Source organism: Cucurbita moschata, unplaced genomic scaffold (assembly GCF_002738365.1).
Source record: "Cucurbita moschata cultivar Rifu unplaced genomic scaffold, Cmos_1.0 Cmo_Scf00024, whole genome shotgun sequence".
NCBI lineage: Eukaryota > Viridiplantae > Streptophyta > Magnoliopsida > Cucurbitales > Cucurbitaceae > Cucurbita > Cucurbita moschata.
Window position 1 is genome coordinate 482,372 of NW_019268540.1, and position 27,934 is coordinate 510,305.

Genomic DNA, 27,934 nt, shown 5'->3' on the forward strand with positions numbered 1-27,934 from the left:
AGAACGATGGGACCTTGAGGTAAGAAACGGAAGGAGTGGTGGATTCCGCGGGATCTGATCCTGTGGTGTTGGTGATGATAACCACGGAAGCTTCTTGAGTTTCTTCTTGAAATTCTTTTGGTCTGATCTTGTGTAAGAAACCGATCTCCATCGCCGGAGCAACTGTTGGATAAAACTGCACTGCAGTATCAGTTCTTCCTTCAGCGCCTCCACGTCTCCCATTTTCTCTCTCCAATGCGATCTCTTTTAATTTAAGTTCATGTGTCATTATTATTATTTTTGTAATAACTAAATTTTTAATAATAATTTAATTCTCTAAATTTTAAATTTTATAACCATTATATTAAAGAGTTCATTTTGGTTATTGTAACAATTTTTTTTTTTGTAATTTATGAACACATTTAATTTCTAATTATATTGATATATATTTTTTAAAAATTTAATCTTAATAATATTTTTTACTATATATATATATGGAACCTTAAACGAACTCCTAAAAGAGGATATAGAGTGCTCTCGACCATGACGATGTTGCGATAAATATTTACACCGTATATCGGTAAGAGAGGTCTTAAGAACCCGCCTACCGCACTCGTAAATTTTTTTTAGCTACAATCGTTATCGATATTCTGATAATTTTGTAAAATTAAAAGTACATGAACTAAACTGTTATTTTCACGAGCATTAAGAAAATAAAAATATTTGGTTTTTAATTACGAGATCTCGATATAATTCGTGTTAACGTATGAGAAATTATTTAAGGGGAAAAATTATTTACATAATATTTTTTTAATAATTTCAAAATTTAGAAATGAAATAAAATATAGCATTTTTAAACATTTTCTTTTTTTCTTTGTTAAACTAAACCCTGACTTCTGTTTTATTCTCTCTTTCTCTGGTTCCATTTTCGATTCCTCAATCCTTCCCTTCGATTTCGCGGGTCTTCTTCCGCGGAGAAGAACTGATCCACAAGGAAGAAAGCTGCGTGAATCTTGTTTGATTCATTCAAAAGACGGAAGAAAATCACTGCTGCTGAGGTAAATTTCCTTTCTAAACCCAAAATCTGATTTCTAATTACCTTCATCCTCTCGCTCTCTCCATCCCCAATGAGAAATGAAATTTGTTTTTGTTCTTATGATTCGAATCGCTTGGCCTTTTCTGTTGCATAACTCTGGCTTCGTTGAATTTTTGTTTCACTTTATCAAAAAGGACTATTAAATTTCTGTTGTATTGAACTGAAAAACTCTGATAATGTTTTCGACGTTTTGAGGGTTCTTTCCCAATTCTTTGCATTGGGAGGATGAGACTTATTGTGTCCTTAGTAAATTTATTTAACTTTTCTACATTGAATCTTATGATATGCCTCGTGGGAAGAAGTTACTGGTACATGATTTGGTGTTCAGGATTTCCTTTTTTTTTCCATTGGAATCAAATGGTTTTAGTTTTAGGCAGTGTTACCCAATCGTTTTCATTTTGTTCCTTGCTAGAAATCTTAGATTATTACTCTAAGTTTTGAGTTCAAGAAATGTTTATGACATTGATTTGGAATCTCTATTGTTTATAGTGCTTTAATTTTCAAAGCGAACTCAAGAACTGGTTGATCTGTTCCACAGCAGGAACATACTATGCAAATAGCTTGTCAACCCCATCCACTAGTTTACTTCTCAATCAGGTCTCTCTCTCTCTCTCTGTCCTCTCTCTCGTACATGGAACTTTTCATTGTTATTTTGGGCTCTAAATTGATATTTTAATCTGAAATGCAGAAGCAGCTCTAAAAGAAAGAATGGATGGAAGAATATACAAAACTTGCATTCAAGCAACTTTGTTAAACTTGTATTTGTGGAACCTCAGACTCGTAAATTTGCTATGCCTTTGTGCAAAAACAGATTGAATGCTATCCCAAATGCAGAAGATGGGCACCCTTCTGCCTCAATGTCAGAAGACATCAATTCAAATCCGGTGCTTAATTCTATAGAAGGAGAGTTGTGGAGTAAATGGTGGCCACCAAAGTATCTATGGAGAGGGCTATCAGTTCTTTTTCTGGCTGGGCAGGTCATTATGAGGACTTTAAAGGGTAAAGTCCATTGGAAAAATACTCTTCAACAGCTAGAGAGAGTAGGACCAAGATCTGTAGGGGTTTGCCTTCTAACATCTGCGTTTGTTGGCATGGCCTTTACTATCCAATTTGTTAGAGAATTTACTAGATTAGGATTGAACAGATCTGTTGGTGGTGTATTAGCACTGGCATTCTCAAGGGAGCTGAGTCCTGTGATCACGTCGATTGTGGTTGCAGGACGAATCGGTAGTTCGTATGCTGCAGAATTAGGAACAATGCAAGTCTCTGAGCAAACAGACACACTAAGAGTCTTGGGATCGAACCCTGTCGATTATCTCGTCACACCAAGAGTTATAGCATCCTGCATTGCTCTTCCAATTCTAACTCTAATGTGTTTCACAGTTGGGATGGCATCAAGTGCCCTTTTGGCTGACAGCGTTTATGGTGTTAGCATCAACATTATCTTTGATTCAGCTCTGAGAGCTCTAAAGTCATGGGATATTATCAGCTCGATGATCAAATCGCAGGTTTTCGGAGCTATCATATCGATTGTAAGCTGTGGCTGGGGTATTACGACTTCCGGGGGCGCTAAGGGAGTCGGGGAGTCCACAACTTCGGCCGTAGTCATCTCTCTTGTAGGCATATTTATTGCTGATTTCACCCTTTCTTGTTTCTTCTTCCAGGGAGCTGGAGATTCCGTGAAGAACTGTATGTAAACTCATTGATCACTCTCATACGTCTGAATTTGAAGTTCATTTGTAGCTTGGTATTTGCTTTAAACTTCTAGATTTCCCTTAACCAATTGTTTAAACACACTTTAAATTATTAATTTTCAACAAATTATTCCAAAACACACTAAAATAAAAATAAAAACACTCAACACAGACCGGTAATCCCTCATTAACTTCGACTGTTCCTTTGTACAGCAAACAAATCCAATGCATCATGTGACATTAAGTATGCCACACCAAAATTGTGAGAAAGTCCCTTCAATGAAATAGAAGCCTATGCCACTATACATTCAACTGTTGTATCAACAATAATCTAACAATGCAAACTTTACATTCAAACCAATCTTACCACCCTCAGTTACCAACTTAGCAGCCGTTACCAGCCAATGTCCTGGAGTATCATGTGGGCCCTTTACCACCTCAGACGTATCGACGTATTTAAGAAGCTTTTTGGATCGAACCGGGACTGGTGGCGCCTCTCCATAGACACCAGAGTTCAGAGCACCTGGGACCTGCTTCTTTTTATCAGCAGCAGCTCTCTGTGTGAACGTAAATGTTGTGCTTAGATTGGTGAGGAAAGTCGACTTGCGAGAACCTTCAGGGGCAGCAGCCCATTCGGTTCTTCGAATGGTACAATTGGGCAAGTGAGTGAACTGCAGGCGTAGGTGAAGTATTGTCTTGGGCCACTTCCCCTTGCTGATAAGCTGAGCTCCTGTTACAATGTAAACACCATTTCCATCTTGCTTCAACCAGTTGGGATCGTGCCTGACAACTGAAGTGCACACATTTGAATATCTTTTCCATTTGACAGGTTCGAGGAATCGACCATTGGAGTCGCTGTCGTCGGTGCCTACCCACTGGCTTCGTCTTGATTGATCAGATGTGCCAATCAATCTAGCCATGACTTTTGGAAGGCTGGTTAGATGTTGTACATGTAGAGCCAACCAGTTGGACTTTTTCCCTTCTAAATAGAGGCGAAGACCAACTAATGGTTTCCTACTACTTGTGACCTGAAAGGATAGTTTAAATACCAAAACATGGTCAACAGTGAATGAGAATCAGCTAGCATCAATGGACTGCTCAAAACCAGAGAAACACAAGAAACATACTTCAATTTTACATTGCTATGCAGCGTTGTTCTTTTGGTAAAGATGGTTTCATAACATTTGTAGAATACCAATAGGAAAAATTGAGTACCTGGGTGGAGGTGATGTACGTCCTAGGGCTCATAAAAGTGAACTGCAGGGTAGGGCAGGTGGCCTTTCTCCTCTGATGCCCAAGAGGCAACTCACAGAAGTTTGGTGCCCATTGTGTCGGAATTTGGAACTCCAAGAAGTATTGCAAGTCGTTCAAAGAAGGTTTATCTAAAATTGCAGAATCAAGTCAGTCAGATCTATATTGACAGTGTGGGGAATAGTAATACTATTTTCAGAGAAAAGAATAGGAGGATCAACTAATGAACCAACACCATTAAAGACGTCAATAAGTGCAGCTAGGAGTGAAAAACTTCTAAGGATTATTCACTTACATCCCATTTAAAGGATAAAAATGCTCAATTTACATCAAAATGTCCCGTAAATTCTATCAACAGTTTCATGCATGAAACGAATTAAGATCTATATATTTTTGAAAGGCTATTTCTCCAGAAGTAATACAATATTGCAAGTAGTTTGACTGGAAATTAAACAGGCAAGAAGGTAAAGTTGAACAAGAGTGAAAACTAGAACGAGCATGGAGTAGCTTACAGCGCAAGTACAAGTTTATCGCATGGCTGAGATAACCACTGCCTGCAACCCCAGTAAGAAGAGAAGTAATAGGTACAAATTTGAATAAAATAACTTCTGGTTTAAAGCTAACAGTCTGAAGCCAGCTGGTATGACTGTGAAGGAAAGGATCCCCTCCTCGTTTAGAACAAATTAAGGTGATTCCCTGTTATGTTGAAAGTAAAGAAGAGAGTATTACGGGCTGAAACAATTTTCCAAAACAAATTCAGGTTTTTCTTTCTTGACTTACATCCTTGCTTGATGTTTCTGAAATATTGGCCAACTGTATCGAACTTGACTGCAAAATTTTTGTAAATATTTCTGGAACCTTCAAGAGAAGAGAAGACAGTTTAGAACTCAAGGACGCAGTTATCTTATTCTAGTCACGTCGTGAGAAGGCTATATTCATTTAAAAAATATTTTTTAAAACATAATCAACTTGATCATAGTTCAACTAATTAAGACATATACTTTGAGATTCTACATCCATTGGAGAAGAGAACGAAATATTTTTTATAAGGGTGTGGAAACATCTCCCTAGCAGACGCGTTTTAAAAACCTTGAGGGAAGCCCAAAGAAGACAATATCTGCTAGTGGTGGGTTTAGGTTATTACAAATGGTATCAGAGCCAACCGCCGGGAAATGTGCCAGCGAGGAGGCTGAGCCCCGAAGGAGGGTGGATTGGTGAGGGGTACCACATCAATTGGAAAAAGGAACGAGCACCAACGAGGAGGCTGGGCCCCGAAGGGAGATGGATTGTGAGATCCCAAACCGATTGGGAAGGAAAACGAAGCATTTTTTGCATAAGGGTGTGAAAGCTTCTCCCTAACAGATGTATTTTAAACACCTTGAGAGGAAGCCCGAAAAGAAAAGTCCAAAGAGGACAATATCTGCTACCGGTGGGCCTGAGTTGTTACATATACCTCAACAAAAAAGGTAAGAGATTAAAAAAACATGTTTTTGTTTTTTTAGAGAAAGTAATTCAACAATTTTTTGCATATAGATATACCTTCACGTCTCTTTTTCTATGCAGAGAAGAAGGACTTCTTTTATCTGAGAACAGAATATCTCCAAGATCCTCCAAGTGTCTCCGAAGTTCAGCAGGAGGTATAGACGAAGAAGGTCTCTGCCGTACCGAAATTAAGTCTTGACCTCCAATGGCGGTTCCTACTATTATATGCGTTCCATATGTCTGTATGAACCTGCCTACTAAAATTCATTAGCGTTAAAATAGAATGAAACTCAAGAAGCAAAATATCGAGCTTGATATTATAGGTGCACTAAAAACACCGGGTTCAACTAATCCTTGAATAAAGCCTTCTGCAATATCCTTCGTTTTTTATTGGTTCCATTTAGACAGCTTCTTATAATCTTTCTAGCTTCTCAGGTGTAGCACTGGACTACTCATACTCCCTTCCCCTCATTGTATTTCTTTTCTTTCAATACAAATCTGTCTTATCCACCCACAAAAATTGAAAACTTGGTATCACTGTCAACCAACTTGATGACATAATATAGGTAGAAAAAAGACTCCCCTAGTGGGGGAAAAAGGATGTATAGAGCTATGTGAATGTTGTATGTTTCATCATTATCACACAACTAATTCTATTGCAACCGCTATGACTGATACTCAAACAGTTAGCATGTATTAATAACTACAATTGGAAACGCGTGTGTAACCGTCCAAGCCCATAGCTAGCAGATATTGTCTACTTTGACCCATTATGAATCTCTATCAGCCTCATAGTTTTAAAATGCGTCTGTTTAGGAGAGGTTTCCACACCCTTATAAGAAATGCTTCGTTCCCCTCTCCAACCGATGTGGGATCTCACAATCCACCCTCTTGGAGGTCTAGCGTCCTCGCTAGCACAATGTCCGGTGTCTGGCTCTGATATCATTTGTAATAGCCCAATCCCACCGCAAGAAAATATTGTCTGCTTTGGCCGTTACGTATCGTCGTTAGCCTCATGATTTTAAAATGCGTCTGCTAGGGAGAGGTTTCCACATCCTTATAAGAAATGTTTTATTTCCCTCTCCAACGGATATGTAATCTCACAATCCACCCCCCTTGGGAGTCCAGCGTCCTCGTTAGCACACCACCCGGTGTTTGGCTCTGATACCATTTGTAACAACCCAAGCACACCGCTAGCAAATATTGTCCACTTTGGCCCGTTATGTATCGCTGTCAGTCTCACAGTTCTAAAACGCGTCTAGTAGGGAGAGGTTTTCACACTTATAAAGAATGTTTTGTTCCTCTCTCCAATCGACGTGAGATCTCACATTAATTGAACAGACACTTGATACGAAAAGAGAACACAAGCAACAATATGTAGAAAGTACCTGGACAACGATGCTGGGTCCCAATGGGATGGAACAGCTTTCTTCACTTCGTCTTGTAATACAAGTGGAGATGCCGTTAAATGCAAATAGTATAGTGCGATAAAATAACCATCAAAAGCAAGATAATTGGCATCAGCAGCATCATGAAACCAGTCTCCACTCAAATTAAACATAGAATTAAAATAGCCCGAAGGAACTTTTCCTTGAATGGAGGATCTCTGATTCAGTAACTCAGACATCTGCACAGAAATACATGGAACCAAACCTATGAATCTTAATTTTTCAGAATTGTACAGTGAAAACAGTGCAATTTATTCAGAATAAGCTTTCCCTCTTTTTGTTCTTTTGTTCATGAACCATTTCAAGAAGTAAAACAAAAACAAACTTGACATTGATAATTGAAAACTTTCAACTATGTTCAGAGTAACAAACTTCCTCAAAAAAAGAACAAGAACACAGTGTTATCAAAAAAAAAAATGTTTGTTCAACGCCAGGAACACTCCTGGCTGTGTTCAGTGCTTAGGTACTTCCAACAACCTGAGTATAGTTCTAGCAGATATCCTCGACGAATAGGTTAGATGTTCGAATTCCCGCCACGATAATAAATGAACAGGTAAAAAGCTTCATGCTAGATATGCCTACTGACAGAGTTTTGGGGAAATTTTATTGTTACTCGTGAATCCAATTCAAACTTGAATCCATGAGATGAAATCAAAAAACTAAGTGAAAATTTTCAAACTATCCATTAAGCTAATCACATGGAAAAGGTCGAGTAAATTCCACAAAGTGCACGAGAAGATCAAAGACATGGAAAAAGTGGAGAACCTGATTGAACTGAAGAACATCGGATTTGAAGCGAATTCGATCTCCTTTATCGCAACGAATGTCCTGAGAAACTCCCTGAACAACACCTCCATCGGGAAAAACAATATCTCTTTTATTTACATCGTCGATCACCACCAACCTCCGCCCTCCGGCGCCACTCCCCTTCACAAATTTTAACCTAAAATCATTCGTCAGATCAAACCCTCGCCCTAAACACTCCAAAGCGCGAGCCTCAACCGGCTTCTCCGTCGAAATCATCGTGGAACCTCCTGATGATCAGCGGATAATTGGAGGAACCACACGAATGAGATAAGATTCAAGAAGATCAGAGGAGGAGGAGGAGGAGGAAGAAGAAGATGAAGTAGAAGTAGGTAGAGATCTGAAAATTTGACCTGCCCCCAAATTTGACCAGATAAAATACGAATCATCATAGACTGACAACGGACCAAATATGAATTGAAAAATAATGAAAAACATTTTGGGATTCAGAAACACGAGGGAAGATTGATTGCGACTTCGATGGGGAAGAAAATTCAAAGAGAAGGAAGGGTAAAATATTGGCGGACACGACGGAGCGACCCCACGATGTTTGACTATGCGGCGGAAATGTCCACCGGAAAGTCAAATGCCGGTTTGATTACGAAAACCAATACCAACTCCTCCCACTTCTCCGTCCATCTGGATTTTCAACGCTATATTCTTTTCAAATGCAAATTGCGTAACCACGACAAACCAAAGCTCCAACATTTTGGTGGTTGAATTTCACCAACTTCCCATCAATCCTATCTTATCATGTCTTGTTTTCTAGAATTCTACGAGTTTCATCATTCAACACTTCCCTTTCAACAAAGTACACCTCCCCTTAATCGAGGCTCGACTCCACCCCTTTAGAGTTCTTTGTTTGGTCCTCCCCTTAATCGAGGCTCGACTCCTTAAGAGTCTTAGTCATTTTTTACTGCTTTCGAGGAGGGCTTGACACCCCTTTGGAGTCCTTTGTTTGGTTCTCCCCTTAATCGAGGCTCGACTCCTTAGGAGTCTTAGTCATCCAACACTGATGCCATGTTAGAATGAACACGACTCTTCACAATAAGTTCTCATGGCTTTGCTTTAGACTTCCCAAAATGTCTCACACCAATGGAGAGAGTATTCTTTGTTTATAAACCCGTGATCATTCCCTAAATTAGCCGATGTGGGACTTTCATCATCCAACAATATCAACGTGCACACTGTAACAAGCTCAATCAAACTAAAGTTTTAGAACGTCATATCGTTACAATCACATTATCCTTTAGAACGTCAAACAAAACCTTACATTTTTTCTTCCATATCCAACCTAGTTTTTCAAAGTCTTTGGATTGATTTAATTCGCCATTCAAAGTTTAAAGACTTTGGATATGATTTTTTCAATTAAATCACTATATTATATATATATATATATATATATATATATATATATATATATATATATATATATAATTATGAAGTTGACCTATGAAATATAAAATTTAAATTCAAAGAATTGGGATTTCATGTTGGAATAAAAACACTTAGAAAAATTGAAATATATTGACTAATAAAAATAAATAATTTTTTATTTGAAGCACACACATCTAACTTAAGTAGATTAATTTAATACGTGTAAGAAGATTAATTGACCTTAATGTTATTTTTACTATATGCTTTTTTATGAATACAATGTAAGGTTGATTAATAATTTTTTTTTATTTTATTGGCTTAGGAAACACATTACTTGAAATAAAATTATGTAATAATAAAATTTAAATTTAAATTTGATCAATAAAACTTGGAATTAAATTTTAAATGGTTGTTTAATAGAGTGGATGGCTAGTTGTCTTAACGTGATTAAGAAATGACAGTCAATATGTTTCAAGCAACGTGTCCATAATTTACTCTGAAAAAAAAAATAATAATAATAAATAATACATATATATATATATATATATATATATAAAAGAGGATGCAGTATAACTAGTGTGTCAGTGGTGGAATTAGTCTATCGAAATCAAATAAATGAAAATTTTGTGGGTTAAGTTCCTCCCGTGTCACTTTCGATTGGCAACGAGTTATTTTCATCCTTCATTTGGTTGCCGTCCCTAAAGAAGTTGAAAGATGACCCTCGTTACACAGTAGGGATTGGGCATCCATCGTGTCGAAGCCTCTTGCCATGTAAAGTTACTGAAGTTGGTTTTGAGTCGACGGGAAATCTAAAATAGGTTGTTGAATAGACGGTTGAAGGGAACACAACCTACCAAATGAGCTGTGAAATTTGCAGATAAAGAGATCGAATAGACGGTTTAGTTATGAACGAATTAGCTTAGATCATAGGGAGTGATCTCTGCAGCCATCAAAGTAGTTGAAGTCGAGATTTACGAGTTTCTATAAAAATTAGTTTGGATTAAACTAAATTAATACTAATTTCGTTTGTAGTATGCTAAAAGTGTGACTAGAACCTACTTCGGTAAGAGAATATCTCGAACGAAAAACATATTTTTTATTAATCAGATCGATTAACATACATTTTAAAGCATATAAATTAGAGATTAAATTCAAAATTTGAATATTATTTTTCAAAATGTTTAAATTCAAATTTTAGAGGAAAAAAAAATTTCATTACCGAAGAATATTAAGTATATATATAAAAAAATAATAAATTCAAAATTTAGGAGAAAAAATATATTTTGTTACCGGAAGAAATTAATAAATATAAAATATAAAATATAAAATTATGAAAAATAAAATATTTTAGCTCTAAAGATTTATCCATTGTTTACCGAATTACCAAAAATACCCATTGGGGACGCCTCTTTCCGCGAGGGCTTCTACTTAGAGACTGATATATAAGCAGAGGGAACTCTCTTCCTAACCCTAGGATTCTCGTTGGCTTTGCATCCTCAAAATTTTCAGCAAAAATTTTGTCGAGAAAAATTTCCAAATACCATACCGATATTCGGTGGATCATACAACAAATTTGGACATGACGGATTACGACGGCAGGTACGAAGGTAATGGGGAAGATGTAGACAACTATGGCGATGGTTTTTCTCCTCAAGCTCGTGGGGGCAGCCATGGTGGCCATGATACTCACAGTGATTCCAAATCTCAGGTCTTTTACTCTCGAACGATACATGCGCAATTCATTTGTTATTTTACGGTTTAGCTGAGATTTTGGGAATCGATGGTAGTGCTGCTTCTAACCTGAAAATATTTGCAATTGGAGCTCAAATCGAGTTTACCTGTCCCATTCTTTAGTTTCAGTTATCAGTGGGACAGTTGAAGTTCGATATTCTGTCGTAGTCTGAGTTTTGAGTAGTTTGAAAGACTGAAATATCACCTTCAAACTTCCATCTTGAGCCAAGAAAATTCATGAAATGGTTTAAGTTCCATGATTTCCAATACTAATTCTCTATATCTTGTTTGGAACGAGAAAGAATTTATTATTTTTGTTTGGTCGTTTCTTATGAAGTATAAGACAATAACAGTTTAAGTAATACAACATTTCAATCACGATTTAAGGTTAAATCAACAAAAAAATTCTATGAAATTCGAAGAAATCTACCCATTGTTTTCTTGAAGACTTTCCAAGTAAAAACTGAATTAATGCATTTAGGATCTTAACCCTTATATAATTCAGAGATGTGGATCTCGGACCTATTAATGGGGATATTCCCGAAACTCACAAAAAAAAAAGGTTCTTTACCTTACTTTACCTTTTCCAGTCAATAAGGGAAGGTCATAATGGACCTCAAAATAGGGTAGGGGAGCCCAAAAAGTCAAGAGAACGCTTGGTCTCAAATTCCCTGACTTACAGTGATAGGTCAGTGGACGAAAACAAGACAAGAAAGATGAATGAGACTGATTGAACAAGGTAAACTCAATAGAACCAAACCAAACACCTATTCCATGTTACCTCGTTCTTGTTCATATCTCTCATCAATCAAAAGGTACTATGAGATAATGTCTATCTAGCAAACTCCCCGCCTTTTCTATCTTTCCCCTATTTTTGGGGATACTTTTGGCTACGAACGATGGAATTCATTTGAAATCCATTAGTATTTGGAGTTGCTCATGGTTTTGGAGAAACCTATTGACCATAAGTTAATTCTCTGTATTCTTTTTCATTGGGAGACATTGTTTTAGTTGACGTTAGGCAATTGGGTGGATTTTGGGAATTGGATCTGTTTCTGCTTGCTCTCCCCCGCATTAAAAGGTCTTTGTTGTATTCTCTTCCTTAGCTTGGATTGAGGCTTTTCCTCCCCTTCCTCTTATATATAATTTTATGATTGAAATAGTTTCTTGTAAATTAAAAGATTTTGAAGAAATCAAGTGTTACTGACAAATCAATTTTTTACAGCATGCTTCTCGAGACTATGAAAGAGAGAGTTCAAAAAGTCGAGAAAAAGAAAGAGACAAGGGGCGTGATCGGGAGAGGGACAGGGAGAGGGATCGGGACCGAGGAAGAGAAAGGGACAGAGAGAAAAGCAAGGACGGAGCAAGAGATCGAGAAAAGGATAGGGATCGTGACAAAGACCGTGATAGGGATCATGACCGTCATCATAGAGACCGCCATAGGGATCGAGGTGATAGGAGGGAAAGAGGAAGAAGTAGAGATGATGATGATTACTTCAGGAGTAGAGACTATGACAGGTAATGGAAGTTTAATATCATTATTTTCTGCTTACATTTTATAGTTCTACTGATAGTGGTTTCTGTATTAATTTGCCTAGCTTTTGTTTTTCATAATGCATTCTTGGCCCTTACCTCTTGCACTTTAGGGATTTAAAATTAGAACAAGGTCACCTGCATTGTCATGTAGTGTATAAAGGAACTTTAAGTGCTCCGACCTTTTTTGGGTTAATATTTCTTATTCTAATCAGAGGCAATGGCAATTAAATTGGTTTGTTTCATTTATAGGAGGAGAGACTATGATAAAGACCGAGAAGACAGACATAGACGTAGGTCTCGTTCTCGCTCAAAGGGAATATCTGAGCATCGGTCAAGAACTCCTTCTCCTTCACGATCACGATCACGCTCCAAAAGGTTGGTAATAGGAGTTAAGAGTTATGGTTTTCTTTTATACGGTATCAATGTACATCTACCTGAAGTTTATGGGTTGTAACTTTGTAGATTAATATTTCGACTATTTGATTGTAATTGACAGCTATTAAATGTGAGCAGTAAGATAATGTGTTTAAAAGCCATAGATTGATATGTTGTTATTTAAGTCAACTGTATGGGTTTTGTTGAGATTTTGAATAACTATCTGCAGTTATAATTTAAAATGTGAAAGATTGAGTTTTTGTGCACTTATGGTTCTCTGGCATTTCTCCAACTGCATTCTTCTTTTGCAAGTTCCTCACATTACACAATTACCAATACGACTTTCACCAGATTTATCAACAATGAGAGTGAGTACTATTTTTGTCTGTCAGTCGTCTATAAAGAAAGAGGTGAAGTTGATTTGAGAGAACTTTAATTTTGGTTCTTTCTCTTCAAGTGCGTCTTTCATCAGGAGTTTTGTAATTTTGGTCTTTTTTTGATTTGCACCAATTGGAGAGGCCTTTGTCTTGTATGTTTCATTGTTTTCAATGATTTTTTTTTTTTTTTTTGTTGCATCATTCTTTTGAAAGATTTGAACGTTAGAAAATTAGTCAGTATGCGGAATGTTATGAAACATTTGTTTGCCGTTTCATTTTTTGTTTAGTATGATAGAGTTCTATTTTCCTATGGACCATAGACAATTGTTAATATGTTCTTCTAAGTTCTAAGTTGCCATGGAATATAAGGGACGTCCACATCTTGTTTTTGAGCTGTGTATCTGGGTAGTGTTTCCCAGAAAGAAGTTGTATGGTTTGGAATCATGTATCCACTCAACATTTTATTGTGAGCGACAGGTTATCTTTATTTGGTTTCCCGAGTGCTCCGTTCGTCACATAGATACCTGTTAATTTTTTAGTTTAGGTTGAATTTCTTCTGCATTATACAGTTTCTCTCTCACGGTGATGAGATTTCAAGGTTTAGCGCCTTTCTGCTTCTTTTGTCTCTGAACTTGTTATGCTAACATCTCTTTATCTGCAGCAAAAGAATTAGTGGTTTTGACATGGCTCCTCCGACTACTGCAATATTGCCTGGTGCAACTGCTGCTTCAGGTACCTAATTCCTTACACACAGGAATATCCTTTTGTATTATTTAACTGCTTTTCTTTGTTGGATATAGTGTGGAAAGTTGACAACAAATTGCATGGTGTCATTTGGTAAGCTATATTTTGTTCCTTCATCTGCATATGTAGCAATTTAAAAATGTGGTCTTTGAGCAGGCTATGCTATTATTTATTATTAAATTGGTACACTCATTCTGAAACTGAGAGGTATTTTGGTTTTTTGTTGCTTGTGTTTGGTGTTTGTTTGTTGTTTTGTTTCTATGTCTCGTCCAATGTTTGAGAAGGCAATGTTGGGCTACTTGCCCCTATGTGCTGACAATGGGCGTGAGCTGACTTCTGTAGCTTTTATGTGCAAGAAGGACCAATGCACCGGTTAGATGGATCTTGTTCGTCTTCATCTGGAAACTTATTCCTTTTTGGGTAGTCTACAAATATTTTTCAGAATATGTACATGTATAAAATTTGTATGCTTAAAGAATTTATCAAAGAGGCTAAGTCGCATCATATTGTGTTTCGTGAAGCATGAAGTAGGTTCAGGTGATACTTGAAATCCTATGTGTGCCAATGTTGTTGGGTTGATTATGATTATTTTCTGAGATATAGCGTCATTTCTTTAGCAGGCCAGATTCCGGGGACAACTCCAGCTATTCCTGGAATGTTTCCTGCCATGTTTCCACTGGCAACGGGCCAGGTAATTCTGCCTCTCCCATATCCTTTTTAAAAAATTGAACAATACATTGATCTTTTGAAAAATGGCATTTATTATCTGACCGAATTTATATATTTGAACTTTACCTTGTTTTGACTTTTATTTGTTTTCATGCAGCCCTTTGGAGCACTTCCTGTTATGCCGGTTCAGGCAATGACCCAGCAGGTAATGATTTGCCTTGTTTATCTCTCTCTCTTTCTTTCTTTTGGTTTTACGCATTTTAAGTTGAACTTTGAAACTTTGGTGTTATTTTTTAGGCTACAAGACATGCACGGCGCGTTTATGTTGGAGGGCTACCGCCAACAGCCAATGAACAGGTTTATTTTGCGCCTCTTGTCACTCTTCTGTTATTCATATTTTACTATATTATTTAATATTTGAAGTCCGTATCTTCATATGTATTCTTATCTGGAGTTCTATACCTTTTGCATCCAATTGCAGATCTTTAGCTAATTTGTTCTGGGAAGGTCTTAGTTTCCATTAATTATTGATTTTTTTTATTCTGTATTGCCAAGCATGAATTATTATCCTACCTGTTGACTCAAAGAAAACTTTGAATAACTTATCTTGGCTATGTCTGTTCATCTCCTTTTCTCAAGTGTAGTGGCAATAACCTTGTTCATCTCCTTTACTCACAAAGTTTATTTGTTGTTTGCAGTCTGTTGCCACATTTTTCAGTCAGGTCATGGCAGCAATAGGAGGAAATACCGCTGGCCCTGGTATGGGGTTCTTTTTCTTCCCATCTAAAATTACTTCATTTTTTATTTCTATTTTTATGCCAAGTTAACCAATTCTTATGTTGGCCATCTATCGTTTATAGGAGATGCGGTGGTCAACGTGTACATAAATCATGAGAAAAAGTTTGCTTTTGTGGAAATGAGATCTGTTGAGGAAGCTAGTAATGCAATGGCCTTGGATGGTATCATCTTTGAGGTGCGTAGTTTTCATTAGTGTGTATCTTATATACATATTTTATGTTCAGACAAAATTTATTGTGAAGTACATTTTTCTTATTTCTTATTATTTTTCAAATTAGGGAGCGCCTGTCAAGGTGCGAAGGCCTAGTGATTACAATCCTTCACTTGCTGCAACGCTTGGTCCCAGCCAGCCGAATCCCAATCTGAACCTAGCAGCTGTTGGTCTAACACCAGGTTCTGCTGGTGGTCTTGAGGGTCCAGACCGCATTTTTGTGGGTGGACTACCCTATTACTTCACAGAAGCTCAGGTCAGGGAGTTGCTGGAGTCTTTTGGGCCCCTGCGAGGTTTTGATCTGGTGAAAGATAGGGAAACTGGAAATTCAAAAGGCTACGCATTTTGTGTTTACCAAGATCTTTCAGTCACAGACATAGCCTGTGCAGCCCTCAATGGTATTAAAATGGGTGATAAGACGCTCACTGTTCGACGTGCTAATCAAGGTACCAACCAGCCCAAACCAGAGCAAGAAAGTGTTCTGTTACACGCACAGCAGCAAATTGCATTGCAGGTGAGTAAAGTTGGTAGGCCTTCCCTCTATTTATGTTGAATTTTTGAACAGCACATGCAATGCCCTTCTCCTACATAGGAGTTTTAAAATAGGCATACATCATTGAGATTATCGTTATGTACGTCTTTGTATTTCAACCGATTAACTTGGAGAAGAATGCTAATTGCATATTTCCATTAAGTAACCTTTATTAACTAGATAGTTCCATTTAATTTTTTATTCAGTCAGCACGTTGTTGAGTTCCTTTGAATGATCTGAAGGACTGAAAATTCCCAAAAATAGTCTAAACTTGTAAACTTTTGTAAAATGCATGGAATTAGTATGCTTTTGTAAACTTTTGTAAACTGAAAATTCCTAAATAGCGATAAATGACTTTTAGTGGTAATTAGTATGCTTTAGTTTCCTTGTCTGGTATGCGTTTCAAGTGCACCTATTAGTGAAAGCATGAATAAATCGAAATAAGACCTGAATCTGTACTGCTCTTTAGTTTGCTCTTGGTTAAATTTTTGTTGGTCATCTATCTCTTAATATGGTAATTTATGGCTGTGAAGTATTATCTTGGATTTATTGCTGTCTTACCGTATTCTTTTTGCAGAAGCTGATGCTACAGCCAGGGGCTGTATCCACCAAGGTCCTTTGTCTTACACAAGTTGTTTCCCCTGAAGAGCTTATTAACGATGAAGACTATGAAGATATCATGGAAGACATGCGAGGGGAAGGCGAAAAGTTTGGTAAGCTAATACATTGTTTGAATGTTTACATAACGCCATAGATTCTATATTGTAGATATAATCCTCAATGCTTCATGCATACTTATTGTTTCCTTGTTTGTTTTTTCTGTGTGATATCTCTGTTTTACAGCCTTTTCTTGTCCTCACATTCTGGTAGAAAGAATCAGACAAATAACTTACAGACAGAAGCCTCCATAACCTTCTATCTTTATACGCCGACCCAATATAAGTTTCTTACTTGATTCTGCAAATTTGTGGTTCCAAGTGTTCATATTATGTCTTTGCAGGTACATTAGTGAACGTCGTTATCCCACGTCCAGGACCCAATGATGCAGCACCTGGAGTTGGAAAGGCATGAGTTACTGAATTTCAATCATGCTTTCCATTTTTTTCCATTTTGAAAATTATCTGCCAGTTTATTCGTCCTGCAAACCCATTTTTTTTTTTCATACCTTTGAGTGCTCAAAGGTTGCAAAAGCATTCATCTTATGATATTAAGATGGTTAAATTACGAATTTGGTGCTTTTAGTTTTGAGAAATTTAGAATTTAGTCTTTTTGACTTTAAATGTTAAAATTAGCCCCCATGGTTTGACAAACCTTCATAAATATTTGAGGGTTTTATCAAACCATAAGAACGGAATTCTAACTTCTTGAACCGTTGGGACTAAAAACCCTAACCTTTCCCAAATCATATGGAACAAATTTGTAATTTAACCTATTAGGAATAATCTGAGTGGTAGAGATTTGTAGAAAACTGAAAGTGTAGTTGAGTTTAAGATTTTTGTCATGTTATCTAGAAAGTCTAATCGTTTCCAGACATGTTCTATACACCAGGTGTTTTTGGAGTATGCAGACATTGACAGCGCAACCAAGGCTCGAGCTGGTTTGAATGGAAGAAAATTTGGAGGGAACCAAGTAGTGGCTGTATTCTATCCAGAGAACAAGTTTGCCCAAGGGGAGTATGATGACTAAACCTCCTCTCACTTTTACACAGTTGTTGGACAAATCTGTCATTAGAAAGAGAAAAAAAGAAAAAAAAGAACAAAAAATTTACCTTTATTCTAAATGTGGTCGTAAGTTTGTGTGTTTATCTTGAATCTGAATTGAGTAGCCAAGTAATGCAAGTGATCTAGATTTAGATTGTTAGATTCTTGAATCTCTCTTAACCTATTTAAATTAACTGATGTTGGAAAATTTGGTTCCATTTTATTTGATCAAATCTTTGTAAAGCCTTGAGATCTACTTGCCATTCCTCTTCTATGCTAAGGCGGCCACTCTAGACAAATATAAAATTTTTGGGGGAAGGATGCTCTGTCGAAATTCATATCGTATTCGATTTTATTTTGTGATTATGTTTTGATCAAGCATGTCTGGGGCATGGCTGACATGATGAACCTCCTTGGCATGGTACTCTTGAATTGAGGCTTGTAGCATCTTGCGATAGAGCTCGAGTTTTGTTCACTGTCTTCTCAGATCATATTAGTTTCTTCTTTTCTAAATCATCATTGAAATGATATGTCTATTCTGCCTCCTTTTCATTTTAGTTTCGAGGCATTGGGGCTGGAATTCTCTGTGGGGATCGGTTCGAGGATTGAGATCTTGCATGTAAGACAAACTCATTCGTGCTTGAATTGTGTAGCCAACCATAGAAGCACAAGAGGAAGCTAATAGCCTAAAAAAGCATCAAACAACCTCCAATAATAGGTCCAAATTCGATGGCTGAGGGGCTGATATACAACACATACCCCTTGGCATTATTTAAAGGAGGAGCTCCAAGCATATGAACAATGATATCAGTTTACAGGTCGGATCTCAATTCCTTCAACAATCAAGCCTTGATAAGGGCTACGAGCGAGCTGCTGGAGATTGAAAATAATGGATCCATCGTCTCCCGAGTGGTTATAGAACTCACCCATATGAACTTCCATCCACCCGTCTTGTCTTTCTCGAATTTGCGTGGGAGCTCCTTCAGGAGGTTCCAACAGCACTTGCTTTGCTTCTTGGGTGTCGTCCCCTTCAGAATAAACCCGCAACTTGACCGGCTTCCTCTCGAACACCTGTGCCTCCTCCGTAAGCTTGAACACAAAATGAGCTGCGTAGTTTGTTTTCAGACTCAACTTTCTTGCTTCAATCCTGCCCTCTATTTCAAGCCACCACACATGGTCCAACCTGGCCACTACACCAAACCTGATACAAATTCTTTTGTTAATAAGATGAAATATACAACAAAGATCCTTGGCTCCATCAAACTTAGAGTTGGGAGGTAGAACTCCTGACGGTTCTCTCTTCAAGGTTGCTATCCTTTCAGGTTCTCTCTTCAAGGTTTTTAAAATGTGTTTGCTAAGGGGAGGTTTCCACACTCTTGTAAAAAATGCTTCCTTGTTTTCCTTCTCAACCGATGTGGGATCTCACAACCTACCCCATTTGGGATTCAGCGTCCTTGCTGGCACTCGTTCCCTTCTCCTATCGATGTAAGACTCCCCTAATCCACCTCTCTTCGGGTCCTTGCTGGCACACCTTCTCGTCCACCCCTCTTCAGAGCTTAGCCTTTTCGCTGGCATATCACATGTTTGGCTCTGATACCATTTGTAACCATCCAAGTCCACCACCAAGCAGATATTGTCCTCTTTGAGGTTTCCCTTCAAGATTTTTAAAACACGGGGAAAAGTTTTCACATCCTTATAGAAAATGTTTCATTCTCCTCCCCAACCAATGTGAGATCTCACAATTCACTACTGTTCCCACATCCTTGTAGAAAATTCTTTGTTCTCCTTCTCATTCTCCTCCCCACCCAATGTGAGATCTCACAAATTCTTTGTTCTCCTTCTCATTCTCCTCCCCACCCAATGTGAGATCTCACAATTCACACTGTTCCCACATCCTTGTAGAAAATTCTTCGTTCTCCTTCTTAACCAATGTGAGATCTCACAATCCACGTTACCAAGAAAATTCAATTTTTGATGGAAGAAGAAAACATATTAGAACCAAGTACCGTTTCATCGTAAACATAGTTAGCGATAGAAAATTAAAAGTAAAGCATTACAGGGGATCTCACTTATTTGTTAGTTTCATAGAAAAACACTATTGGAATGAGTAAAGTAAGTAAAAGAGTTATTGGAATGAGTACAAGAAAGTCGAGGTGAATACCTAGATTGAGGGTCATGTTCCCATTGCCAATATTGGGGAGTGTCGGACCACACGATCTTCAAGTCCTTTGCTCCTCTCATGTACCGCACCTTCCCACTCTCTTTCTCCAAACCGAAGCTCTGAAACTTATACGATTCAAGAACATCTCATCAAATTAAGCTTTTCTTTCAAATTATCACTAATTTTTTTACCGTGTTTCCGGTGCCGATGAGGAGTGGATGATCGGAGAGACGAAAGTACAGATCCTTCCTCGACAATGAATTCAGAAACTCCGGCAACGACGGCGATGACGACTGCGAAATGACGTCTTTGATGTCGGAGGGAAGCCGAGCTTCCCAAACAGCGTCGGAACTAGCGATGGATCTGAAGGTCCGGGAGACTGCGGCGGCTCGGCAACCGTCCTTCACCGGCGTTAGGGCGAGGATGCGAGAGATGCACTCCTCCGGGAGCTGGGTGAGCCAGTCGATGTCGTCCATTTCGTTGCCCTTTCCTTTCCCTTTCGCCAATAATGGAAGAGTTGCAGAGAAAGCACGTGAATAAAGCTATGACACTGCTTCACTAACTTTTTTGTTCTTTTATTGGGAATAACTTTACTCTTTAAACCCACAAATTATCTTTCATATTCATTGCGTATATAATTGAAATAATTGTGGATTTTACATTTTTTTTTTTTGTTTAAATAATTTGGAGTTTTCATCTTTTTAGTGCCTTAATTTCAATTTGAATTATGTTTGTGTTGACTTGAATTTTGATGTTTTTAATGTTTTTTCTTAAATGTTTCTCCTTTCTTTCTTGTAATAGTTTCCTTTGTTGAATTTGTAAAGAAAAATTTGACGACTTGGGTGGATATGGTTGCCACGGAGTACAATGGTCGAAGTGTGGCATCATACTGGTGTCTCGGGTACAATGGTCAAGGTGTGACATCATATTGGCGCCTCAAGTACAATGGTCAAGGTGTGGCATCTCATACTGGTGCCTCGAGTACAATGGTCAAGGTGTGGCATCTCATACTGGTGCCTCGAGTACAATGGTCAAGGTGTGGCATCTCATACTGGTGCCTCGAGTACAATGGTCAAGGTGTGGCATCTCATACTGGTGCCTCGAGTATAATGGTCAAGGTGTGGCATCTCATACTGGTGCCTCTAGTACAATGGTCAAGGTGTGGCATCTCATACTGGTGCCTCGAGTACAATGGTCAAGGTGTGGCATCTCATACTGGTGCCTCGAGTACAATGGTCAAGGTGTGGCATCTCATACTGGTGCCTCGAGTACAATGGTCAAGGTGTGGCATCTCATACTGGTGCCTCGAGTACAATGGTCAAGGTGTGGCATCTCATACTGGTGCCTCGAGTACAATGGTCAAGGTGTGGCATCTCATACTGGTGCCTCGAGTACAATGGTCAAGGTGTGGCATCTCATACTGGTGCCTCGAGTACAATGGTCAAGGTGTGGCATCTCATACTGGTGCCTCGAGTACAATGGTCAAGGTGTGGCATCTCATACTGGTGCCTCGAGTACAATGGTCAAGGTGTGGCATCTCATACTGGTGCCTCGAGTACAATGGTCAAGGTGTGGCATCTCATACTGGTGCCTCGAGTACAATGGTCAAGGTGTGGCATCTCATACTGGTGCCTCGAGTACAATGGTCAAGGTGTGGCATCTCATACTGGTGCCTCGAGTACAATGGTCAAGGTGTGGCATCTCATACTGGTGCCTCGAGTACAATGGTCAAGGTGTGGCATCTCATACTGGTGCCTCGAGTACAATGGTCAAGGTGTGGCATCTCATACTGGTGCCTCGAGTACAATGGTCAAGGTGTGGCATCTCATACTGGTGCCTCGAGTACAATGGTCAAGGTGTGGCATCTCATACTGGTGCCTCGAGTACAATGGTCAAGGTGTGGCATCTCATACTGGTGCCTCGAGTACAATGGTCAAGGTGTGGCATCTCATACTGGTGCCTCGAGTACAATGGTCAAGGTGTGGCATCTCATACTGGTGCCTCGAGTATAATGGTCAAGGTGTGGCATCTCATACTGGTGCCTCGAGTATAATGGTCAAGGTGTGGCATCTCATACTGGTGCCTCGAGTACAATGGTCAAGGTGTGACATCATACTGGTGCCTTCAATACAATGGTCGAGGTGTGACATCATATTGGTGCCTTCAATACAATGGTCGAGGTGTGACATCATACTGGTGTCTCGTGTACGATGGACGAGGTGTAGCATCATATTGGTGCCTCGAGTACAATGGTCGACGTGTGGCATCTCATACTGGTGCCTCGAGTACAATGGTCCAGGCATGGCATCATAATGGTGCATCAAGTAAAATGGTGTGGCATCGTACTGGTGACTCGAGCACAATGGTCGAGGGGTGACATCATACTGGTACCTCAAGTACCATGGTCTAGGTGTGGCATCATACTAGTGCCTCGAGTACAATGGTCGAGGTGTGACATCTCATACTGGTGTCTCATATACAATGGTCAAACTGTGACATCATACTAGTACCTCGAGTACAATGGTCGAGGTGAAGCATCATACTGATGCCTCGAGTACCATGGTCGAGGCGTGGGACCCTCACCAAAGGGTTAGGAGGAGCATCAAGACCATGGTCACTAAAGGAAAGGGTGGATGTGATGAGTGTCGAAACAAGCATTGAAACTTCGGTGGGTGTATCTACGGGCAAAGGTAGGAAGAAGAAAAGGGATGGGGGAATGAAGAGTAGCATGCATGCAGGTTGAGACGTGGCGAGCAGGGCAGGCGTTTAGTGTGTGCGTTGGCGGCGTGTGTTCCGAAAGACAACGGCATACTCTCAGCGCCATCTCGCTGACGCCCTCCTCCCTATCTTATACCCCCAACGCCCATCATATATTCAACCTTTTCTTACCCCATCCTACAAAATTCCAAGTTTCGAAACTCGTGTAATACAAAATTAAAATATTTAGAGACTAAATAAATATAAATTTCTAAAATAATTTTTTTTTATACCTGATCGAATATATTTTGATAAGTAACTATTGACACGATAACTATCCTTGGAACAAGTCTTGCTTAGTTCGGAGAACTCGATAAATCTCGGGGGTAGTAGACCCGACCCTTGTTAATGAAATTAAATTTTAGTAAATCTGTGAGAACAAAATATTCCTTATAAGGTGTTGAAATTGTTGGATGATGAAAGTACTCGGCTAATTTAGAGGGAATAATCATGGGTTTATAAGTGAGAAATATTAACTCCATTGGTATGAGACCATTTGGGCTCCATTGATACGAGGTCTTTTGGAGAAGCTCAAAGCAAAGCCATAAGAGGTTATGCTCAAAGTGGACAATATCGGACGATTGTGGAGAGTTCTTGAATTTAATGAAGCCAATAATAATTTTTTTTTTTTTTTTTGAAGACTTTAAATATTTTGGAGGCTTTAATAAAAAAAACAATTTATTTTGTAATTAAAAAAAAGTTGGGATTTATGTGGTGATTTCCAAGAAACATTTGTCGTTGGCCTCATTAGCCAAGAAAAGACGTGGCACGCCGCTATTCTGCTACCTCCTTCCCTATTTTCGTGTCCAAACAGCGCCACATCTCCTTCCCCATAAAACCCCTTTCCTCCCCCAATTTCTCTTCGTTCCCATCCTCAAAAGCAACAACGCCGATGACGAAAGCAAGGCTCTCTCTGATCGCCGTCGTGGTGCTGGCGCTGCTGGAGGTGGCGGTTCTGGCGGAAGGATACAGCGGAAGAATAGGCGGACGAAGAAGAATCAAAGACGTGAGGAGCAACGAGGAGGTGCAGGGATTAGGGAGGTTCAGCGTGGAGGAGTACAATCGGAGATCGCGGCGGAGTGGAGGCGGAGAGGTGGAGTTCTTGGCGGTGTTGGTGGCGGAGAGGCAGGTGGTGGCCGGAACGAAGTATTACTTGAGGATCTTGGGGATTGAGAACGGTCGGAAGAGGATTTTCGAATCGGTTGTGGTTGTGAAGCCGTGGCTAGGGTCTAAGCAGCTTATCGATTTCTCGGCGTCGAGATTGTTTCCGAGTAGGATTTCTAATTTCTGAGGGTTTTTGGGCGTCGAGAGCGTTTACGAGTCCGTCGGGAACAGAGTTGCACCAAATGCAGAGGTTAGGGGAGTGAAGTTTTTGCATGTTATATACTAAATAAAAAATTATATATTTTTCTTCATTTTTTATTTTCCAAATATTGGAATGGTCATGAATCTTGAGGAAGCGGAGACCTCACTTTTGACCTAACCAACCAAACCAACCAATGAGAGCTTATTCTCAAAGGCGAGAATATCCTATTATTATAGAGAGAATCATACCGTAATTTTTAACAATTTTACATACTTTTAAAGTTTCAAAAGTTATATTTTCTCTTTAGTATTAGTTTTAGCTTAAAAAAAAACATTTCCCAAGTGCAAAATAGATAACATCAGTAACTCCTATCTTATAAGATCAGTCAAATCTCATAAGACAAGTCAAATCTTATAAGACAGTGTGAAATCAAACGTCACTATTTTTTAACATCGTGAAATTGGGTCTTCCTTATTTTTTAACATCGTGAAATTGAGTCCTCCCTTTTTTTACGCTATTACAAAATAATAAGTAAAATTAGATTCAATTCTCGACTGTTCCGGTCCTAAATAGGAATGACTACTTATTCGAGCCATATCACATGAACGATTTGACTACTGATCCGAGCCATATCACATGAACGATTTCACCTACTGATTCGAACCATATCACATGAAAGATGGATCAGCCATATCACATGAACGGCCGATTCGAACCATATCACATGAAAGAAGAATCTTGAAGTATAAACAAATCCATAAAATGGCAGCATATGATACAAACATCATGTTGTCCTTAACCAACCAACCAAAAACCAAGATGGTTTAAGGAGGGAAACTAAGGATCCTTAAAATCATCAAAGCTACATTCATAATGAAAAGGTGTGAAGAGGGAAAGAGAGAAAGAAAGAATGATCATGAATGTAGAAGAAGAGGAGGTTGAGCTTGAGCTTGAGCAGCCATTGACAGCTCAAACTGCCTTAGAGAAATGGAAGGGAAAGAGAGAAAGGGATTGAGATTAGTATCCCAACCCTTAATGGGGTTTGTAGTGGTTGAGCCATCCAAGCCAATGTGCGTCACATGCTTCACATCTGTTGGATGTCCGATCTCCATCTCCACCTCCTCTACTTCTTCTTCTTCTTCCTCCCTCCTCAAAACTAGGGTTTTCCACACACACACACGCACGTACAAATACATTAATATTGTTGTTATTAATGGTAGGTAGGTAAAATTAGTTGGTGGGTATGCTTCATTTTGTTTAATAATCTTTGAGTTATTCAACTAATACTCTATTGGGGGGTGGGTGTTTTCATTAGCTTGAATTGGTTGGATAAAGTGGATAATTCCAATTTTTAAAGGAATTTTCAAAAACTCTTTTAACGTAAAAGAGAATTTCATTTCTAAAATGTCATGTTGAAAATTAGTAATTCTTTGAAAGTAATAATGATGATAAATATTTCATTAATATCATGAAAAAGCACATTTTAATATGATTTCAAAATAGATCGTATCATTTTTTGAAAGATAACGAATGAGGGATGAAATTCAAGTGAATAAATAATTACATGAGATATAGAGAGTTTTTGCTTACCAAATAACTGGGACAAAGTTTTGAAGCTTCTGACCAACTTATGAACTCCATTTGAAATGTTAAGTAAAATGAAGAAACTAGAAGGGTTCTTCATTTTCACTTCAGAAATTTTGTGTTCACTTTCTTCTCTTCCTAACAATAACATATAACACACTTTAAAACAGAACCCTGTTCGGTTGAAGAACAAACAAAGGAATTTGGGAACAAGAGAAGAGAAGAGAAGAGAAGAGGAAACTATTGATCTTACTTGCTACACTCGGGTTAACATCTGAACCTTTAAGCTCTCGACCTTGAGTTGTAGAAACGGGCGTACCCGTCGCGACAGTAGAGCGAGAAGCGCAACCCGAGAAGAAGGGAAGAGCCACAAATTTTGCAAAGGCTCTCATATTTTCAAGAAGGGAAAAGTAGAAGTGATTAAAAGCAAAGTAAAGAAGAAGAAACTTGAGAAGAAAATGATAAGGTTTTGTGATGTAGTTAAGGGTATGAAAAGTATGAAAATGAGAAGGAAAGGGAGTTGGTAGTGTTACCAAAAGCTGGCTTTAGAAGCAAGATAGAATGATTTAAATGTGGAACAATAGAAGACCTACTCCAAAACAATCTTCAATTATAGGGGTGGGTATTAGTTAGATAGTTAGTTCAACAGTGCAATTCAAAACTAATATCCTCTCTCTCTCTCTCTCTCTCTCTCTCTCTCTCTCCCTCTCTCTAGTAGGTTTAGGGTTGGGCCTATGGGCCAAGACATGTTAACATCAAATAGGGGGCCAACCCCTTTGGGCCACTCTTGAAGACCAAGGTAAGTGAACATTCATGTTGATGGGGAAAGATATGGGTTTTTCCCTTAATCTAGACTCAATCCTGTACTAACAAACATTGAACCAATATCAGAGTGAAGAGGAAGGAATTTCTGTTTTAGCTCCTAGTTTCACACATTAAGTGATGTTTAAGTTTCCAATTGTTTTGTTCTTCCTAAAGATGCATTGCTTTTTGTAACCATAAATAATCATTCCCAATCCAATATAGGAATAGACATCAGAAGAAAGGTATAATCAATCAGATGGAGTTCCAAATTATTCCTATGTTCTTGCTCACTTCATGTGGTAAATATGGAAAAGTGATAACATGAAGATTTAGAACAATTATTTTCAATTACTTTCAGAATATTCTGTACAGAAGATCAATGGTTAATGAACTCAAAGGAAAAAAAAAAAATCAATGGTTAACAATGGAAGCATTTGATACCCAACTAATGGCAAATCTACAAAACCAAGGGCATTGGACCCATATGTCAACCAGACTAAGAATAAGCTTTCCTATGATGCTCTGCTAATATTGTAAATTTGGACTGCTAATCTCGACATCTGTCAGACGTTGTGTTCATACAATTAGGAAATATGGGATTAAGGAAAAAAAGAATTGCCTGATTAGACATTGCTGAGTTGAGAAGCTAGAACTCGTCGCAAAAATGCTACATGTCATGCTGAAGGTGAGCTGCCATTAACTTTACATGATAGTTCTGCCCAAGAGAATACAGAAAAATCAGCAACCACGGTGACAATGAAACAAGGAAAAGAGCCAGGGCACATTCAACAGAAGAATAGAGTCTAAAAGAGTTGCGACTAGCCAAACAAAATATATTGAAAGGATCACCGGCAGATGTGTAGAGAATATATGAGTGAATGTGATAGCTCATGCATTTTACACAAAGTCGGGAAACAAATGGAATTTTACCTCTAAATGGACTCGATCAAGCAGATTTTCACAATCAAAAGCAAGAATAGAAAAAATAAAAGATCATTCCTGTTTTGCTAACCTGCCTCATTCCCCTCTCCAATCTACTAAATCTGTCCGCGATACATGTAGCTTTGAAACTCGTTCTTCCTCTTCCGTATCATTGACTACACCCCGACATCTTGGAAAGCCGCAGTAACATGCTAGTTGTTCATCAATAGAAAAAAACCTGAATGCAGGTTGAATCGTCAGCATCCATAGAGTACCAGAAAATAGGATATAATCACCAAATATGAGCAGAACCTATAATCATATGTAAGTTCTTCCCATCGCTTGATGTCCCTCTTTGCAAAGATTATTATGTGTTCATCTCCATTGACACTTATAACTCTCGAGTAGCAATTTGGCTGCATTAAGGAAACATTAATGTAAATAATCAATGAGAATTTCTTGTTTTGAAGAGGAAAATGATGGAATTTAATGGGGATATGAAAACTTAGACCAATGATATTTTCCCCAATGAAAATGCAAGTACCCAATATGTCATTAAGTAGTATTCGAGAATCGAACCTCCTTTACTTGAGGACA

The 27,934-nt window shown here is 38.5% G+C and overlaps 7 protein-coding genes across 26 annotated transcripts in view; 3 read left to right on the forward strand and 4 right to left on the reverse strand.

Annotated features, from left to right (window-relative positions):
• Positions 1-846: 846 nt before the first annotated feature.
• On the forward strand, positions 847-2,851 carry LOC111461075 (protein TRIGALACTOSYLDIACYLGLYCEROL 1, chloroplastic-like). 2 transcript variants are annotated; one of them, XM_023104531.1, is made up of 3 exons: positions 847-1,037; positions 1,565-1,672; positions 1,764-2,851. In XM_023104531.1, exons 2-3 carry the CDS (start codon positions 1,626-1,628, stop codon positions 2,770-2,772), a joined length of 1,056 nt encoding a protein of 351 aa, XP_022960299.1. In that variant the 5' UTR covers positions 847-1,037; positions 1,565-1,625; the 3' UTR covers positions 2,773-2,851. The 2 variants fall into 2 exon arrangements, with proteins under 2 accessions (XP_022960299.1, XP_022960301.1); XM_023104533.1 differs by having other exon boundaries at positions 1,614-1,672.
• Positions 2,852-2,923: 72 nt separating this feature from the next.
• On the reverse strand, positions 2,924-8,436 carry LOC111461072 (MACPF domain-containing protein At1g14780-like). Its single transcript, XM_023104516.1, has 7 exons — positions 7,716-8,436; positions 6,891-7,129; positions 5,560-5,752; positions 4,801-4,878; positions 4,533-4,716; positions 3,985-4,151; positions 2,924-3,797 (listed from the first exon to the last, which is right to left on the reverse strand). The coding sequence occupies exons 1-7, from the start codon at positions 7,971-7,973 to the stop codon at positions 3,090-3,092; spliced, it is 1,827 nt and encodes a 608-aa protein (XP_022960284.1). The 5' UTR covers positions 7,974-8,436; the 3' UTR covers positions 2,924-3,089.
• A 2,147-nt stretch (positions 8,437-10,583) lies between these two features.
• Positions 10,584-17,966, forward strand: LOC111461073 (splicing factor U2af large subunit B-like). Of its 15 annotated transcripts, none has more exons than XM_023104520.1 (14): positions 10,585-10,839; positions 12,088-12,380; positions 12,648-12,773; positions 13,812-13,882; positions 13,951-13,987; positions 14,512-14,585; positions 14,721-14,768; positions 14,861-14,920; positions 15,262-15,322; positions 15,424-15,536; positions 15,640-16,086; positions 16,682-16,817; positions 17,105-17,169; positions 17,653-17,966. In XM_023104520.1, the coding sequence occupies exons 1-14, from the start codon at positions 10,763-10,765 to the stop codon at positions 17,788-17,790; spliced, it is 1,746 nt and encodes a 581-aa protein (XP_022960288.1). In that variant the 5' UTR covers positions 10,585-10,762; the 3' UTR covers positions 17,791-17,966. The 15 variants fall into 15 exon arrangements, 14 of the variants coding, with proteins under 14 accessions (XP_022960287.1, XP_022960288.1, XP_022960289.1 ...); XM_023104521.1 differs by having other exon boundaries at positions 14,515-14,585; XM_023104519.1 differs by lacking the exon at positions 13,951-13,987 and having other exon boundaries at positions 10,584-10,839; positions 16,685-16,817.
• Positions 17,967-18,426: 460 nt separating this feature from the next.
• On the reverse strand, positions 18,427-20,517 carry LOC111461076 (F-box protein PP2-B11-like). 2 transcript variants are annotated; one of them, XM_023104534.1, is made up of 3 exons: positions 20,157-20,517; positions 19,966-20,090; positions 18,427-19,005 (listed from the first exon to the last, which is right to left on the reverse strand). In XM_023104534.1, the coding sequence occupies exons 1-3, from the start codon at positions 20,439-20,441 to the stop codon at positions 18,612-18,614; spliced, it is 804 nt and encodes a 267-aa protein (XP_022960302.1). In that variant the 5' UTR covers positions 20,442-20,517; the 3' UTR covers positions 18,427-18,611. The 2 variants fall into 2 exon arrangements, with proteins under 2 accessions (XP_022960302.1, XP_022960303.1); XM_023104535.1 differs by having other exon boundaries at positions 19,966-20,084; positions 20,157-20,516.
• Positions 20,518-23,553: 3,036 nt separating this feature from the next.
• Positions 23,554-24,144, forward strand: LOC111461002 (cysteine proteinase inhibitor B). Its single transcript, XM_023104422.1, has one exon. It carries the CDS (start codon positions 23,615-23,617, stop codon positions 24,011-24,013), a length of 399 nt encoding a protein of 132 aa, XP_022960190.1. The 5' UTR covers positions 23,554-23,614; the 3' UTR covers positions 24,014-24,144.
• A 622-nt stretch (positions 24,145-24,766) lies between these two features.
• LOC111460649 (CRIB domain-containing protein RIC4-like) lies at positions 24,767-26,652 on the reverse strand. Its single transcript, XM_023103861.1, has 3 exons — positions 25,866-26,652; positions 25,619-25,750; positions 24,767-25,184 (listed from the first exon to the last, which is right to left on the reverse strand). Exons 1-3 carry the CDS (start codon positions 26,002-26,004, stop codon positions 24,943-24,945), a joined length of 513 nt encoding a protein of 170 aa, XP_022959629.1. The 5' UTR covers positions 26,005-26,652; the 3' UTR covers positions 24,767-24,942.
• Positions 26,653-26,744: 92 nt separating this feature from the next.
• Positions 26,745-27,934, reverse strand: part of LOC111460646 (histone-lysine N-methyltransferase ATX2-like) — a 30,905-nt gene continuing 29,715 nt past the window's right edge. For 3 of the 4 annotated variants that reach the window (XM_023103858.1, XM_023103857.1, XM_023103856.1), the window contains 3 exons: positions 27,650-27,753; positions 27,429-27,575; positions 26,745-27,131 (listed from right to left, as the gene is read on the reverse strand). In XM_023103858.1, coding sequence (XP_022959626.1) covers positions 27,434-27,575; positions 27,650-27,753 — 246 coding nt within the window. In that variant the 3' untranslated portion in view covers positions 26,745-27,131; positions 27,429-27,433. Of the gene's footprint in view, positions 27,132-27,428; positions 27,576-27,647; positions 27,754-27,934 lie in introns of those variants that run through there. The other variant, XM_023103859.1, reaches the window with a different exon arrangement.